Source organism: Pelophylax lessonae (assembly GCF_965119305.1).
Source record: "Pelophylax lessonae genome assembly, chromosome: 5".
NCBI lineage: Eukaryota > Metazoa > Chordata > Amphibia > Anura > Ranidae > Pelophylax > Pelophylax lessonae.
Genome location: NC_138772.1, coordinates 353,702,982 through 353,719,375, shown reverse-complemented (window position 1 = coordinate 353,719,375; position 16,394 = coordinate 353,702,982). Strand labels below are relative to the sequence as shown.

Here is a 16,394-nt window from a genome sequence, read left to right as displayed (position 1 = left end):
GATTCTGGTGGAAACTGTCAACAAAGGGGTCTTGTTCGCGGTGAACTGCCTCTCATCCAAGTCCATTTGTGTGATTAGAGTGCTCAGGAGGATTGTCCTTTTGTGTTTACAGCTCAATGTATAGCTTAAGGCGAAACACACACCGGGTGTCTTGAATAATCTGGCCGATGCGCTATCTCGGTTTCAGATGGACCGTTTCGCCAGCTGTTGCCGGAGGCGGACGAAAAAGGTACCGAGATTCCGAGCCGAGTTTGGACAGTTGTTGGGATTTAGTCGAGAGGTCGATCGAGGGATCAGTGGCCCCCAGAACATGGGCGAGTTATTCTGCTGCCTGGAAGAGTTGATTGGCTTTCATGGAGGCAAAGGGCAAGATGGAGGGTCGACCGGAGGAATGTCTGGTTCTGGAGTTTATGGGTTCTTTGATGCAGCGGAAACTGTCTTATAGTTATTTACGTAAGACATTGGCGGGCATCTCTTTTTTCTGCCGCCTGAAAGGTTTTCCGGCTTGTACGACCTATTTTTCGGTACAGCAAGCATTGAAAGGTTATAGGAGGAAGGTGGCGGTAACAGATGACAGGAGACCTATTTCTATTGAGTTATTGGGGGATATCTGCGGTATGACCTCATTAGTGTGTAATTCTGACTATGAAGCACTGTTGTTCAGAATGGCTTTTGTATTGACCTTTTTTGAGGCGCTCCGCATCTCTGAGCTGCTACCTTTGTCAAATAAGACTGAGGGAGGCCTTTTATATGATCAGGTAGTGGTAGGCAGGGAAGATGTCCAGATTTGGTTACGTCGCTCAAAGTCGGACACTCTGGGGAGAGGTGTGGCAATTACTATTAAGGCTCAGCATAATCAGGGTGTTTGCCCGTTGGGCATAGTCAATCAATTTGGTTGGTGGTGGGCGTTTTTTTGGTCCACATGGATTCCACTCCACTCACAAAATATCAATTCGATTTTGTTTTACGGAAATGCTTAGAGCGGCTGGGCTTAAAAAATTTTAGGTTTTCCTCACATTCATTCAGGATAGGGGCAGCATCAGAGGCAGCTAGAAGGGGATTTTCGGACAGGGTAATACAAAGTATGGGAAGGTGGAAATCAAAATGTTTTAAAGTGTATGTAAGGACTAACTTGTTTATTTGAATCCTTCAGGTTTTCAGCGAACAGTCTGGATCTTGGGCCACTCATTCATTTTTTGGGCGAGGAAAAGAGCTTCACATCGTATTTACAGTACAAATTTAGCACTACCTCTGGAGTTTAAATTATTTTGGAAAGGAATTAGAGGCTTGCAGTGGCACCAGCTGTACTTTCATTTGTCTAGATTGTTCCAAGTTTGGCCTCCTCCGTCCATCGTGGTTATTCACGCTGGGGGTAATGACCTTGGTAATATTAAAACTTTGGACTTACTATTTAAGATTAAGAGAGATTTGCATTTATTTTCCCTCTCGTCTCCAGGGACAGTGGTGGTATTTTCTGAAATAGTTCCTCGGCTTCCTTGGCTTTCCTCATCGCAGAGGAAAGTCATGGAGAAGATGAGGAAAAGGGTAAATAGGGCAATGGAAAAGTTTATGCCGTCTATTGGCGGCTTGTCCTATAGGCATGTGGATCTGGAGGGTGGCATCCAGGGGCTCTATCGCCAGGATGGCATTCACCTTTCAGATGTGGGGATTGATATTTTAAATCTAGGGCTGCAGTGTAGCATTGAAAGGGCCGCGGTGGTGGGGTAGGGCCGTCCTTGTTGCTCAAGCCCGGCTGGTGGGGACATTGTATTTCGTATGGTATTTTATGTTTATTGTTGCTCGAGTTGTTTTATAACTGAGCAATTATAAGTTATTTCAGTTTGAGTGTTTTTACAAGCAAGTAATTGATGATTCAATTGAATTGAATGATTTAACTATTCAAAGTAATTGTTATGATTTAATTTATTTATTTAAACCAATAAAGAGTGCCGCGGCCTTTTCTTCGCCAAAACTGGGGTCAGTGTTATTATTCTAGTTAAGTTAAGTGAGATTATGCGGGAGTGTGGCCTACAATTCCATATAAAAGGGGGCACATTATGTGGCCACTTGTGTGGGATTGTGGCCACCATTAGCAGTTCTGTCAGGTAAGCATAGGGGTATAGGTTTACAGGTTTAGGCTAGTAGGAGGTTAATTTTACCTGAGCATACAGCAGGTATCCGCCAATCGGTGTGCAGGGAAGGTTCTAGCAAGCTGGGGCAGAGGCTTTATAAGCTTGGTTTGGGCTGGGGTGCTTCCTTTTGCACCGAAGAGCACAAAGAAGAAAGTTCCCCGCCCCCCCTCCCTTTGTCGCGTGCACCTTTGTGTGGTTGGGTCACCCTAGTATACTAGGGGGGACATTGTATTTCGTATGGTATTTTATGTTTATTGTTGCTCGAGTTGTTTTATAACTGAGCAATTATAAGTTATTTCAGTTTGAGTGTTTTTACAAGCAAGTAATTGATGATTCAATTGAATTGAATGATTTAACTATTCAAAGTAATTGTTATGATTTAATTTATTTATTTAAACCAATAAAGAGTGCCGCGGCCTTTTCTTTGCCAAAACTGGGGTCAGTGTTATTATTCTAGTTAAGTTAAGTGAGATTATGCGGGAGTGTGGCCTACAATTCCATACAATGGAAGGGTTTCCCTATCACAGCATCCCTACTTCACGTTTTGAATTTAATATGCAGAGCCACTGCTGGGAAAACCAGAAATCTCTAAAAGGCTGTTCTGCTATAATTATGGTCTATGAAGCCAATTATATTTCTAATCTGCTGGCAAACGTAAATGTTATTATGTGGATTTGATACAGGAGGGCTTCTGCGAGAAGAAGCACGCTTACAACTCGTGAGCACCCATTAATTTACAGCCCTCTATTATATTTTACATTCTTTTAGGATTATTAGGAGCAACAAGTCAGCATTCATCACTGCCTGTATGTAGGACATAGTGGGTATTTTCTCATGCTCATTCAATGCCCACAGGGGGGCACTATCTGATGCCAGACTCACGCTAACATCTTTCCTTCTTATACTGTATAATGAAAAATATTGCGTTTATTCTTTTTAACTCAAAATATCAATTCTGGAAAACTCTGAGCAAGTCCGCTAAAAAAATGATACAGTAAATATGCATATTATATTATATATGTGATGTAGAATTTTAAGATACAAAGGCAGTGAATGGCTGGACTAGGACGACATGTATATTCTAAGGGCTCTTTCACACGGGCGGTCCGATCAGATCCGCCTGTCAGTTTTTTAGGCGGATCTGATCGGAGACACCTCCGCTGACACCCGCTGCCACCCGTATCCGATCCTGTCCGTGAAATCTGGACAGATGGAAACCCTATTTTTCCATCCGTTCAGTAATCGGATCGGATGAGAGCGGACAGGCAGTCCGCTCTCATCCGATCCCCCATAGAGAGCAGCGGGGGCTGTGACACCTCCCTCTCCGCACTGCAAGCGGAGACGGAGCTGTCATCCGCCGGCTCAGCGGGGATCGCGGATCGATCCCCGCTGAGCAGCGCGGACCGTGTGAAAGAGCCCTAACACAGCTACAAAAAAAAAAAAAAAAGATTTACATAAACATATTTAAACTTGAATTCTGGTATGATCTTTATTGCATAATTACATTGTCAGCTCTCCCAGCAGCCTCTTGGGTATGGGATATGCCAAGCTGAACCAATCACTAGTTGGCACTACTACAGTGACAGTTAGAATCTGAGTGGGACCTGGAAGATTGCGTGTGAACAGTTTCCCCTCTGCACACAGACCATAGGGCTTTTCTCACTCGCTCGGCATTGCCCCATTTATGGAAGGCCTATTTTAATGAATACAAGGTGTTCTCTGATTGGATGAGGTAGAGAAGAGGGGCAGTGGTCTCCACCTTATGTAATCAGACAATGCCTTTGAATTTTGAATGTCAGTAGCGAGTGATCAAACCCCTGTGGTAAGTGTGCAGAGGAAAGGCCACTTGCAGAGGACCTAGAAGAAAAAAAAAAAAATCACAGTTCTCACTGTGGGTAAGAGATATGTATACTTACAATGGTTCAATGTAATAAAGTTCATACCTGGAGTTCAGCTTTCAAGCTTTTATTTTCACCAAAATATAGAACATTTATATATCCTTCGGAAGAACCAAAGAATAATGTGGGTAGGAAAAAAAAAAACAACTTCTAAACTCTACGGCAAGCATCACAGGTAAGTACCGGTATATCAAATGTACTAAGGGTTTGTACATTCATTACAGATCATGGAAGAATGTTCACATTCTATCAACATTGGATAGGGGGCATTTTTCTATTTTACATAGAAGTGAAGGTGATAAGGGTAAACTTATTTTAACTTTTAAGACTTTTTATTTTTTTATTTATTTTGGATATAGCAGGGAAGAAGTTTAAAATCGTTGTCGCGTTTTTCTTTTTTTGTTGTCTTGGTTTCCATTAGGGAAATTTCTCTCTTCAGTTTTTCCAGTAGGCACAGGAGGAAAAAATAAAAAATATCTATCTAAAGTGAAGGAAATTCTTTCTTAAAACAGCAAGTGGTAAAGTTTAACCACTTGCTTACTCGGCACTTATATCCCCTTCCTGCCCAGGCCAATTTTCAGCTTTCAGCGCTGTCGCACTTTGAATGACAATTGCGCGGTCATGCAACACTGTAACTAAACACATTTTTAAAACCAAACATTTTTATCATTTTTTTTTCACACAAATAGAGCTCTCTTTTAGTGGTATTTAATCATCACTTGGTATTTTATTTTACTACTTCCGTGATCAGCTGTCATTGGCTAACAGCCGATCACGTTGTAAAGGGCCGCTGTGATTGGCCCCTTACCCTGTTCTGTGTTCAGCCGAGTTCGAAGGACATGACAATTGCTAAGCGCGCCGCCCGCGCTCTGCAGGGGCCGTGCAAGCAGCGCGATCACGAGAGGACGTCTCTAGATGTCCTCCCGGCACTGGAAGCCCACGCTACAGCCGTCTATCGCCTAAAGCATGGGCAGGAAGTGGTTAAACATACAGATTTTGACAGAAATGTATCTATAGATACTTTTCTTTTGCAGGGTGTGCCGTTTCCAACCACAATTTGTGCATTAATGTCCTCAGGCACTGTGACCCATGCTGACAGATCATTAACTTACACTCCATTTTAGAACTAGCATGTTTACCAATCGTGTGATCACCATGACAGCCAATCATGGAGATTAAAGGAGGCACAGAGAGAGACACAGTGGTGAAGCTAAAAGGCTTGGGGCTGTCACTGTATTTTACTGTGCACAAGACAAAAAAAAAACAAGTTATAAAAACTGGTGATAAATTACAAAAACTGCATTTTTAAAACATGTTTGTCCACTTGTCAGATTATTAAAATAAAAAGCATGAGTGGGCTATTTATCAAAACAAAGCTTTAGTTGTTATGCAAGAACAAAATGATTTAGGTAGTCAATTTAGCCATAAAGATATTGCCATGCTAACTAGTGTATACGGATACAGCTACATACAGTATCTCACAAAAGTGAGTACACCCCTCACATTTTTGTAAATATTTTATTATATCTTTTCATGTGACAACCCTGAAGAAATTACACTTTGCTACAATGTAAAGTAGTGAGTGTACAGCTTGTATAAAAGTGTAAATTTGCAGTCCCCTCAAAATAACCCCACATACAGCCATTAATGTCTAAACCGCTGGCAACATAGACATATGAGGGCTGCCAACATTGCTGCAGAGGTTGAAGGGGTGGGGGCCAGCCTGTCAGTGCTCAGACCATACGCCGCACACTGCATCAAATTGGTCTGCATGGCTGTCGTCCCAGAAGGAAGCCTCTTCTAAAGATGATGCACAAGAAAGCCCGCAAACAGTTTGCTGAGGACAAGCAGACTAGGGACATGGATTACTGGAACCGTGTCCTGTGGTCTGATGAGACCAAGATAAACTTATTTGGTTCAGATGGTGTCAAGCGTGTGTGGCGGCAACCAGATGAGGAGTACAAAGATAAGTGTGTCTTGCCTACAGTCAAGCATGGTGGTGGGAGTGTCATGGTCTGGGGCTGCATGTGTGCTGTCGGCACTGGGGAGATACAGTTCCATGAGGGAACCATGAATGCCAACATGTACTGTGACATACTGAAGCAGAGTATGATCCCCTCTCTGAGACAGGGCCGCAGGGCAGTATTCCAACAGGATAACGACCCCAAACACACCTCCAAGACGACCACTGCCTTGCTAAAGAAGCTGAGGGTAAAGGTGGTGGACTGGCCAAGCATGTTTACGGACCTAAACCCTATTGAGCAAGTGTGGGGCATCCTCAAACTGAAGGTGGAGGAGAGCACGGTCTCTAACATCCACCAGCTCCGTGATGTCCTCATGGAGGAGTGGAAGAGGACTTCCATTGGCAACCTGTGAAGCTCTGGTGAACTCCATGTCCAAGAGGGTTAAGGCAGTGCTGGAGATTAATGATGGCCACACAAGATATTGACACTTAGGGCTAACTTTGAAAATTTTATCTTAGGTGTTTACTCACTTTTATTGCCAGCGATTTAGACATTAATGGCTGTGTGTTGAGTTATTTTGAGGAGACAGCAGATTTACAATGTTATACAAGCTGTACACTCACTACGTTACATTGTAGCAAAGTGTCATTTCTTCAGTGTTGTCACATGAAAAGATATAATAAAATATTTACAAAAATGTGAGGGGTGTATTAACGGTTAAAAGATCCCACATTTTTAAAGCATGCATATTGTATCTTGGGTTCAAGAGGGCACCTGGTAGAGATGCTACCATGGCCATGGCAAATTAAATTGTGCTGAGCAATTTAAAATATATTGGTTTCCTCAGCTCAGGACCAATGGTGAAGATAAGAAGTTTGAACTGACAGATAATACAAATCATCATCTGGTACAGCAAGACTGCCAACTCCCTTGGATGTCAAGATTAGCAGACCAAAATAAATACATGACGACATTTATTTTTTTTTGTTTCAGCTGCAGATTTAAGGGGAAACCCTATATGACCCATCATTAAAATGCCTTTAATTAAGCTTGGTTCTCCTTTGGCGTCCAGCAGTAGTTTAGACCATGTCTGAACGGTAAATTTTTACAAGGAACAAAATCACGAAAGTGGGAAATAGATTGGGGATATCTAGATATTTGGATAACAAGATTTCCAGTGCTTTTGGACCACTTGAAGGGCGGGGAGCTTTGAGCAGCTGATCTGGTTACCATTTAAACCTAAATTTAACAAAATCACCAAGCCACCTTTGATTAGTTCTGAAACATTTGCTCCACAGCTGGATTTTTCAGTCATTTAGCATGTCACTAAGCAACATAATCCGAGAAATACTTTCAACATGCTCTGATAAGTACATTTTTCATTGTTAGGATAGATCATTTCAAAGGGATTTCACAGTATTCTCTAACCACATACTGAAGTATCGATTAAGTCTTTTGCTTTTTTAATTTAAAAAAAAAAACAAATTTTTCTGGATTTATAGAAAAAAAAGAAATGACATAGTCTGAATAGCAAACGCACAGCAATCTTTGATTTTTAGAGTCTTCTCTTTGACATTGTTTTATTAGGGGTTTACCCTGCCAGTAAGTTTTTTTTTTTTTTCAAAATTTTTAAAAGAACAAGCTGGCCAGCAAAAGTGACGGTTAGAAGGTTGAGACAAACTGATTAACACTGATATGGGTGCTTACAATGGTCAGCTTTTATTCATTTGGTTAAAACATTTATCTTAAAGAGGAAGTAAACCCTCCTCTGCAACTTTTACCTATAGGTAAGCCTATGATAAAGCTTACCTATAGGTACTGTAAATATCTCCTAAACATGTACCGTTTAGGAGATATTTACCTTACATGCAGCCAGTGACATCACTGGCGCATGCGCTCTGAAGGAACGGCTGCTGGTGCCGATCCTTCAGAGCCCCGTACCGTGACTGTCGGCTCCCGCGCGTGCGCAGGAGTGACGTCACCGCGGCTCCGGCCAATCAGATGGCCGGATCCTGCGATCCTGGAAGACGGGCGACTGAACATTTCGCCCGTCATAGAGGTAAGTGGGCGGCACGGTGGGGGCTCGTTCTAAAGTAAGTATACTAGCTCATTATGTGTTTCTCTTTCAGGTTAAAAAAAAAAAAAAAAAAAAAGTTTGGGTTTACAACCTCTTTAAAAAAGGAAAAAAAAAATTGTAACTGCTTAGTGTTAGCTATAAGTTTTGTTTGCTAACCACTTATGTAAATTCATCCAAATCTACCCCTTCTGCAGGTAGACAATACTACTTTACAAGAGCATGTTTCCAGACCTAATCCAGACTCCTAATCTAAGGATCAGTAAACTGCAACATATAACGTTTTTCTTTTGGGGTCTAATTGTGTCAAACTGTCTGAAAAAGACAGTTATGACGCACCCCGCTTTTTATGTAGCATCAATGTTCATTAGTGTGCAACATCTTAATCTTCTGCTAACATAGAACATGAACAGATTAAATCCAAAGTGGGAATTTATTTATATTTTTGCATTGGATTCTGGTAAAATTACTTAAACTGGGCTGTAAGATTAGCACTGAATGCCAATGCAGTTTATTCAATGCATTTCATTTCAGAAAGAAAATACATTTTAGGGTTTATATAAGGACATCCTTCTTTTTAATAAATTTTATTTCATAGTAACCTATAGATGACACGAAGAGTGTGACATACAATATTTTTAAAGCAATGTTCAGGGAAGTAGTTGTGAGAGAAACAAGAATGGGAGCCATGTTACTCTTTAAAGCGGTAGTAAACTTATGTAAAAAAAAAAAAAAAAAGTTACTTCCTGCAAGGCAATATCATAATGTGCTAGTATGCACATTAACTTGAAACTGAGCCCTCCAGCAGTGCGCTGTCACCGCTGCAGAGGCTTCAATCTTCACCCAGTCTTCCTTCCGGGTTTCACAGGCTGCCGCAGCTGGAATGGTTGAGCCGTCATGACGTCACTCCCGCACATGTGGGCGGGAGTCTTGGGCACAGCAAACAGCTCTGAAGGAACGGCACAGTGACGTCACCGGCTGCTGCTCACTAGAATATCTCCTAAACAGTGCATGTTTAGGAGAAATTCATTTTACCTACAGGTAAGCTTTTATAATAGAGTTTACTACCACTTTAAAAGTTACAAAACTATTTGCAGCAGTGAGCTGCCACCATTTTCCTTGACTTCCACTTTTATTACAGGGAAAGCTACTTTTGTTAGCTGCCCTGTTGGATGTAATATGCATTGCAAAATTAGGGCATTCTTAAGTATCTAAAGTATTTACATTGCACTAAGCGTTTCATTCATCCTTCAATGTACTTCATTACTTCATTTGCATTGTGCAGGTGCAAATATAAAGGAGTAGTGATGAGTTAAGCACCAGTGGTTTTACTTAACCACTTTTTATACACATACATTTTTTCAAGGTCTGTGCGACTGGGGTATGGCAAGGGTGTGTCCTTTCCCTAAATATGATGCACTAAACCATGTTCCTCTAAAGCTAGGTTCACATATTCACGATTCTGGGTGCAGAGCTAGGTTCACATATTCATGATTCTGGGTGCAGAAATACTCAAACAGTATGGGGCTAAGGGCTCATTTATACCAGCTTTGGTCTCTAAAGAGTTATCCGCATTTAGGTTGCTCTTCCGAGAGTATTTGACAATAAGTGAGGAGGCATTGAATCTCCTCCTTACCATCTGCTTTAACCTATTGACGCCGGCATTAGTGCGCTGCAAACTGTGTGCAATGCACGCGTAGGTGGGGCACTTGCCGTGGCATGTGTACACCCCTGGCCGCTGTCTCTGCAGCTAAAGAGGGAGCAGTTCAGGGGCTATAAAAATGCCGCTTAACCACTTGCCGACCGCCCACAGTATATTTACTGCGGCAGTCAGCCCCTCACAGGCAAAGTGACGTAGGACTACGTCGCTAGCCTGTGAGGCTCTAGGGGGCGAGCATGCACTGCCGGAGGTGTGCTCCCGCCCCCGCTCATTCACGCAACCCCCCGCGCGTGTGACCGGTGGACCCGATGTCCGCCGGCCACTCGCGATCGTCCACTACAGAGGGAGAAAGGCAGGCGGCTAATATAAACAAAGCCACCTGCCATTCTCTCTTGTGTAAGAACAGAGATCATACGGTCCTGCTATGCAGGATCGTATATCTCTGTTGTTACACAACAAGCCACACCCCTTTACAGTTAGAAGCACGCCCCTAGGGACACACTTAACCCTCCTTCTCCAATAAAGTTAACCCCTTCCCTGCCAGTGTCATTTTTACAGTAACAGTGCATATGTATAGCACTGATTACTGTACTAATGTCACTGGTAATCCCAAAAGTGTCAAAAATGTCAGTCAAGGGTCCGATCTGTCCGCCGCAGTCCCGCAAAAAAAAAAAAAAAAAAAAAAAAAAAAAATCGCAGATCGCCGCCATTACATGTTTAAAAAAAAAAAAAAAAAAAAAAACCCAATAAAAATGACAAAAATCTTTCCCTTAGTTAGTAAACGCAATAACTTTTGCGCAAACCAATCAAAATACGCTTTTTGCGATTTTTTTTTACCAAACATATGTAGCAGAAAACAAATTGGCCTAAAATGTTAAAAATTTAGATTTTTACATTTTTTTTGGGGGGGGAATTTCATATAAAAAAATGTGAAAAATATTGTTATTTTTGCAAAATTTACGCTCTTTTTTGTTTTAGCGCAAAAAGTAAAAATCGCACAGGTGATCAAATACCACCAAAAGAAAGCTCTGTTTGTGGGAAAAAAAGGACGTCAATTTTTTTTGGTACAGCGGCGCACGACCGCGCAATTGTCCGTTAAAGTCACGCAGTGCCGAATCGCAAAATAGGGCCTGGTCAGGAAGGGGGTAAAATCTTCCGGGGCTTAAGTGGTTAACTGTGTGGTTTACCACCCCTCAACTGCAGTGTGAATGAGCTTTTAAAGTGATTGTCTTTCATTGTTCTAAGGGGGGTTCATAAATGAACAGATCATGAGAACTAATTCCAGTTTTTGACATTGCTTTTGACAATCAAGACCATTTCTGACATTTAACAGGGAATCAAAAACAACTCCAATGTAATAGAAATAGTCATTATTCCACAGATAGCCTTTCCAGCTTTGAGTGAGCTCATCCTTCACTCTTTCACACAGAAGAATAAATGAGCAAAATATTGTGTGTGCATCACTGTCACTGTCAGGAACAAACTGTGATGGGTCCAACAGCATCTTAGAAGATTAAGAAATATAAGAGCAATAGGTGGGGAGACATCTACCTTCCCAAGCCATCCCAAAAATAGACTTTTTTGTAATATTATTTTTCACATCAAATATGATTTTTCATTCCCAGTACAATCTAAGCTATGGTCAATTATCACACCTACTTTGTTTCTAGTCGTGTCACTTTCTTGGTGAAAAATTCATCCACACCTTCATCCACTCTAAGCATCAGGCCATTCTGTTCTCCGTCTGCAGGTACCTCAGCTTCAGGTTGCTAGAAAATAAAAAGTTTTAATGGACATGGAAATAAATCCTTTATAGCCAACATTAATACAACCCCAATTCCACAAAAGTTGGGACACTGTGTAAAATCTACATAATAGAATGCATGTACCATTTTAACATAAAAATAAGTAAGTACCATCCCTTTTTCTAACAATACTCTGTAAACATCTGGAGTTTTGGGAGAGCAATGTTGTCCTATTCTTGCCTGATAGATCTGTTCAACAGTCCATGGTCTTCTTTGTCGTATTTTTAATTTAAAGATGCACCAAATATTTTCAATTGGTGAAAGGTTTGGACTGCAGGTAGGCCAGTTAAGCACCTGGACTCTTCTACAAGGTAGCCAAGCTTTTGTCAAAGATGCAGTATGCAGTTTAGCATTATCCTGCTGAAATATGCAAGACCTTCCCTGAAAAAGATATTATGCTGCAAGCTGCTCATTCCATACACACTGATGCACCTCCATACCATCAGAGGTACCGGCATTTGAACGGAGTGCCGAAAACAAGCCGGAAGGTACCTCTTCTCTTAAGTCCAAGGATGCGACGTCCAAGGATGCAATGTATATGGTTGCTAAAAAGAACGTCAACTTTCAATTTGTTTGATAACAGAACAGTCTTCCACTTTGCAACAGATCATTTTAAATGAGATTTGGCCCGGAGAAGATGGTTTGGATACAGCTTCTTTGCATGATAGGGCATTAACATTTTTGGATGACCAAACTGTTTTTTCCAGGTATTCCTGAGCCCATGCAGTGATGTCCATCACAGAATCATGCCCATTTTTTAAATCAGTGCCAACTGAGGGCCCACAGATCACAGGCATCCAGAATTGCATTTAACCTTGTCCCTTGTGCAGAGATTTTTCCAAATTCTCAGAATCTTTTGAGGATTTTAGATGATATTATGTAGTGTAGACGATGATCTAAAAAAAAGGTCTTTGCAGTTTTATGTTGAACATTATTCTGAAATTGTGTTACAATTTTTAGATATAGCTTTCACATATTAGTGAACCTCTACCCATCTTTACTTCTGAGACACTCTGATTCTCTAAGATGCTTTTTTTAAATTCAATCATGTTACGGACCTGTTGCCAATTAATCTAATTAGTTGCAAAATTTTCTTCCAGCTCTTCCTTGTTAGTACCATTTATTTTGCCAGTTTTTTGTTGCCCTATCCCAACTTATTAGGGATGTATCTATCAATTAAAAAAATTACCTTACTTTTTTTTTCTTAAAATATGGTACATTTTCTTGTCTCTATTTTCAATTGAGATTGAGTGTGTGTATATATGTACAATATATATATATATATATATACACATATACACACACACAGGTCTTTTTCTCCCAGAGAATAGGTGCTCTCCATCCCCGACCAACTTCCCACCCCAAACTACACCCAAACCTGCCCCCTACCATGCCCAAACTCAACCCCCCAACCACACCTTCCTTAGGGTAGAGAAGTACAGCGGGACCAAATAATGGTAATAAAGGCTTAGAACTGCATATTGCACAAGGCACATGGTTCAGGATAATGTAACACAAAGTACAGGACTCAGGAATGCATAACACACAGGGCTCAGGAGTGAGTATTGCTCAGTTGCGGGAAGTGCATATCACGAAGGCTGCAGAAACAAAATTATGCAAAAGGGACAGTACTTGCATTCAATGCGAAGTGTCCCCTGTGCTCAGGAATATGCAATATATAGCCCTGTGTACAGAGTGCAGGAGTCAGGGATATGTAACATATAGCCCAGCACACAGAGTCAGGAATAAAGCATATGTAAAATGCAATTCAGCATACAGAGAGCAGGGGCTCAGGAGTATGTAACACAAAACCTATTGTACAGAGTACAGTATTCAGGAGTATCATCCTGAGGTCTTTAATATGTAACATACACTGTAAACGATATACAACACAGCATAGAGTATAGCAGTTCTTAAATATGTAATGTACAAGGTATGTTACAAAATTCTCACCACTAGACCCTGCATGCTGTGTGATACATTACATACTTTTGCTCACTGAACTCTGTATGCTTTACTGTCCCGCAGCAAATTTCCATTGTCTTCCCCAAGCAAACCCCCCCCCCTTCCTTCCCCCAAGTATCCCCCTCAAAGTAACCATCAAATTCTCACCTCTGCATGCCTCATTGCTTACCTCTGTGTCCTCCATCTACAGCTTGCCTCTGCAAACCTCATTCACAGCTCACCTTTTTTTCCCCCTGTTCACTGCTCAACTCTGCAACCCTATCCACAGTTAACCTTAGCATTCCCCCATCCTCAACTCATTTTTTCCCCCTCATCAAAATCTCACCTCTGCACCCCTCCAACCACAGCTTACAATTCCAGTCCACAACTCACCTCTGCACTCCCATTCTCATTATCTCTGCCCCTGTCTGCTCCCCCATGTTTCACCTCTGCACCCCCAGTGTCTCCACAGCTTTCACCTCTGCACAATCTGTGCCACCCTCCACAGCTCCCAGTTTGCACAACCTGTTCTCCTTGCTGCACAAATCAACCTCTTTCCCAGTTCTCTTCTCTGCATATATTTCCCCCTTTCCCAGTTCTCCTCCCTGCACAAATCTCCCCATTTCCCCTCTCCACATAAACCTCCCCCTTTCCCAGTTCTCCTCTCTGCACAAATCTCTCTCTCTTTCCCAGTTCTCCTCGCTGTACAAATCTCTCTCTCTTTCCCAGTTCTCCTCGCTGTACAAATCTCTCTCTTTACCAGTTCTCCTTGCTGCACAAATCAACCTCTTTCCCAGGTCTCTTCTCTGCATATATTTCCCCCTTTCCCAGTTCTCCTCCCTGCACAAATCTCTCTCTCTTTCCCAGTTCTCCTCGCTGTACAAATCTCTCTCTCTTTCCCAGTTCTCCTCGCTGCACAAATCTCTCTCTTTACCAGTTCTCCTTGCTGCACAAATCAACCTCTTTCCCAGGTCTCTTCTCTGTATATATTTCCCCCTTTCCCAGTTCTCCTCCCTGCACAAATCTCTCTCTCTTTCCCAGTTCTCCTCGCTGTACAAATCTCTCTCTTTACCAGTTCTCCTTGCTGCACAAATCAACCTCTTTCCCAGGTCTCTTCTCTGTATATATTTCCCCCTTTCCCAGTTCTCCTCCCTGCAAAAATCTTCCATTTTCCCAGCTCTCCTCTCTGCATAAATCTCCCCCTTTCCCATTTCCCCTCTCTGTACAAATCTCCTCATTTCCCAGTTCTCCTCTCTACACAAATCCCCCCCCTTTCCCAGTTTTCGCTGCACAAATCATCCCATTTCCCAGTTCTCTTCTCTGCATAAATCTCCCTCTTTCCCAGTTCTCCTCTTTGCATAAATCTCCCTCTTTCCTAGTTCTCGCTGCAAAAATCTACCCCTTTTCCCAGTTCTCCTCTCTGCACACAACTCCCCCTTTCCCAGTTCACCTCTCTGTATATATTTCCCCCTTTCCCAGTTCTCCTCCCTGCACAAATCTTCCATTTTCCCAGCTCTCCTCTCTGCATAAATCTCCCCCTTTCCCATTTCCCCTCTCTGTACAAATCTCCTCATTTCCCAGTTCTCCTCTCTACACAAATCTCCCCCTTTCCCAGTTTTCGCTGCACAAATCATCCCATTTCCCAGTTCTCTTCTCTGCATAAATCTCCCTCTTTCCCAGTTCTCCTCTTTGCATAAATCTCCCTCTTTCCTAGTTCTCGCTGCAAAAATCTACCCCTTTCCCCAGTTCTCCTCTCTGCACACAACTCCCCCTTTCCCAGTTCACCTCTCTGGATAAATCTCCCTCTTTCCCAGTTTTCCTCTCTGTACAAATCTCCCCCTTTCCCAGTTCTCCTCTATGTACAAATCTCCACCCACCTGCTCACCTCTATGCCAAATTTGCCCCCAGCTCCCCAATCTGAAAAAATCCCCCCCCCCCCACACACACACACTTTGCCAGTTCTCCTTTCTCCAAATCCCCCCCCCCCCAGCCTCCCTCTCTGCTTAAATCCCCCCCACAGCTCTCCTCTCTGCTAAACTCCCCAAACCAAACTCTCCTCTCTGCACAAATTACCCCCACCCCCACTCTCCTCTCTGTTTAAATCCCCCTCACCTCTACTATCTGATAAAATTACCCCAGCTCGCCTCTGTGCAAAAAAAAAAAAAAAAAACCCACCCCTCCTCTCTGCTAAAATCCCCTGCAGCTCTCCTCTCTGCTACCCCCCCCCCCCTCCCAGCTCTCCTCTGTGCACAAATTACTCCCCCCCTTCTCTCCAGTAAAAGTTTCCCCTAGCTCTCCTCTCTGCACAAAATTCTCCCCCAGCTCTCTTCATTGCACAGATTCCCCCTCCCCATTTCCCAGTTCTCCAAAACTCCACTTTCATAGTTCTCTCTTCACACATTCACTCTCTTGAAAGCCCCCCCCCCCCCCCCCAGCTTTCACAACTCCCTTACCTCCACCACTGCTGTATATAGTATGCACGGGCTGGGCTCCTTTTTCTTTTTTTTTAACTCGGCACAGTACAGAGCTCCGCCCATCCGAACTGTCAGAGTAGCAGCGGCAGACGGGGATGCAAGCTGCCTCTCAGATCACCACAAGCAGCTGCAGCGCTGGAACCTGACTCACTAGAGATCAAGGGCAGAACTCACGCGCTATTACAGAGAAGCCGATAGATTAAGTAAGTTGTGCAGAAAAACTTCCTCTACTGGCTAATGTGTTACATGACAGGTCAGAGAAGAAAGGGCTGCCATAGGTGGCTGAATAGCGTTCCGGCAGAAAAAAAGCCATATATATATATATATATATATATATATATATATATATATATATAATCTATATACATACATATACACACATATACATACACTCATTGTCAACTTTATTAGGTACACCTTGCTAGTACCAGGTTGGACCCCCT

At 42.5% G+C, this 16,394-nt stretch overlaps 1 protein-coding gene across 2 annotated transcripts in view; it reads right to left on the bottom strand.

The window, feature by feature from the left end:
• CARMIL1 (capping protein regulator and myosin 1 linker 1) overlaps positions 1-16,394 on the bottom strand; it is a 477,665-nt gene that overhangs the window by 28,219 nt on the left and 433,052 nt on the right. For both annotated transcript variants that reach the window (XM_082259259.1, XM_082259260.1), the window contains one exon: positions 11,388-11,497. In XM_082259259.1, the coding sequence (XP_082115385.1) occupies positions 11,388-11,497 (110 nt within the window). The remainder of the gene's footprint in view (positions 1-11,387; positions 11,498-16,394) is intronic.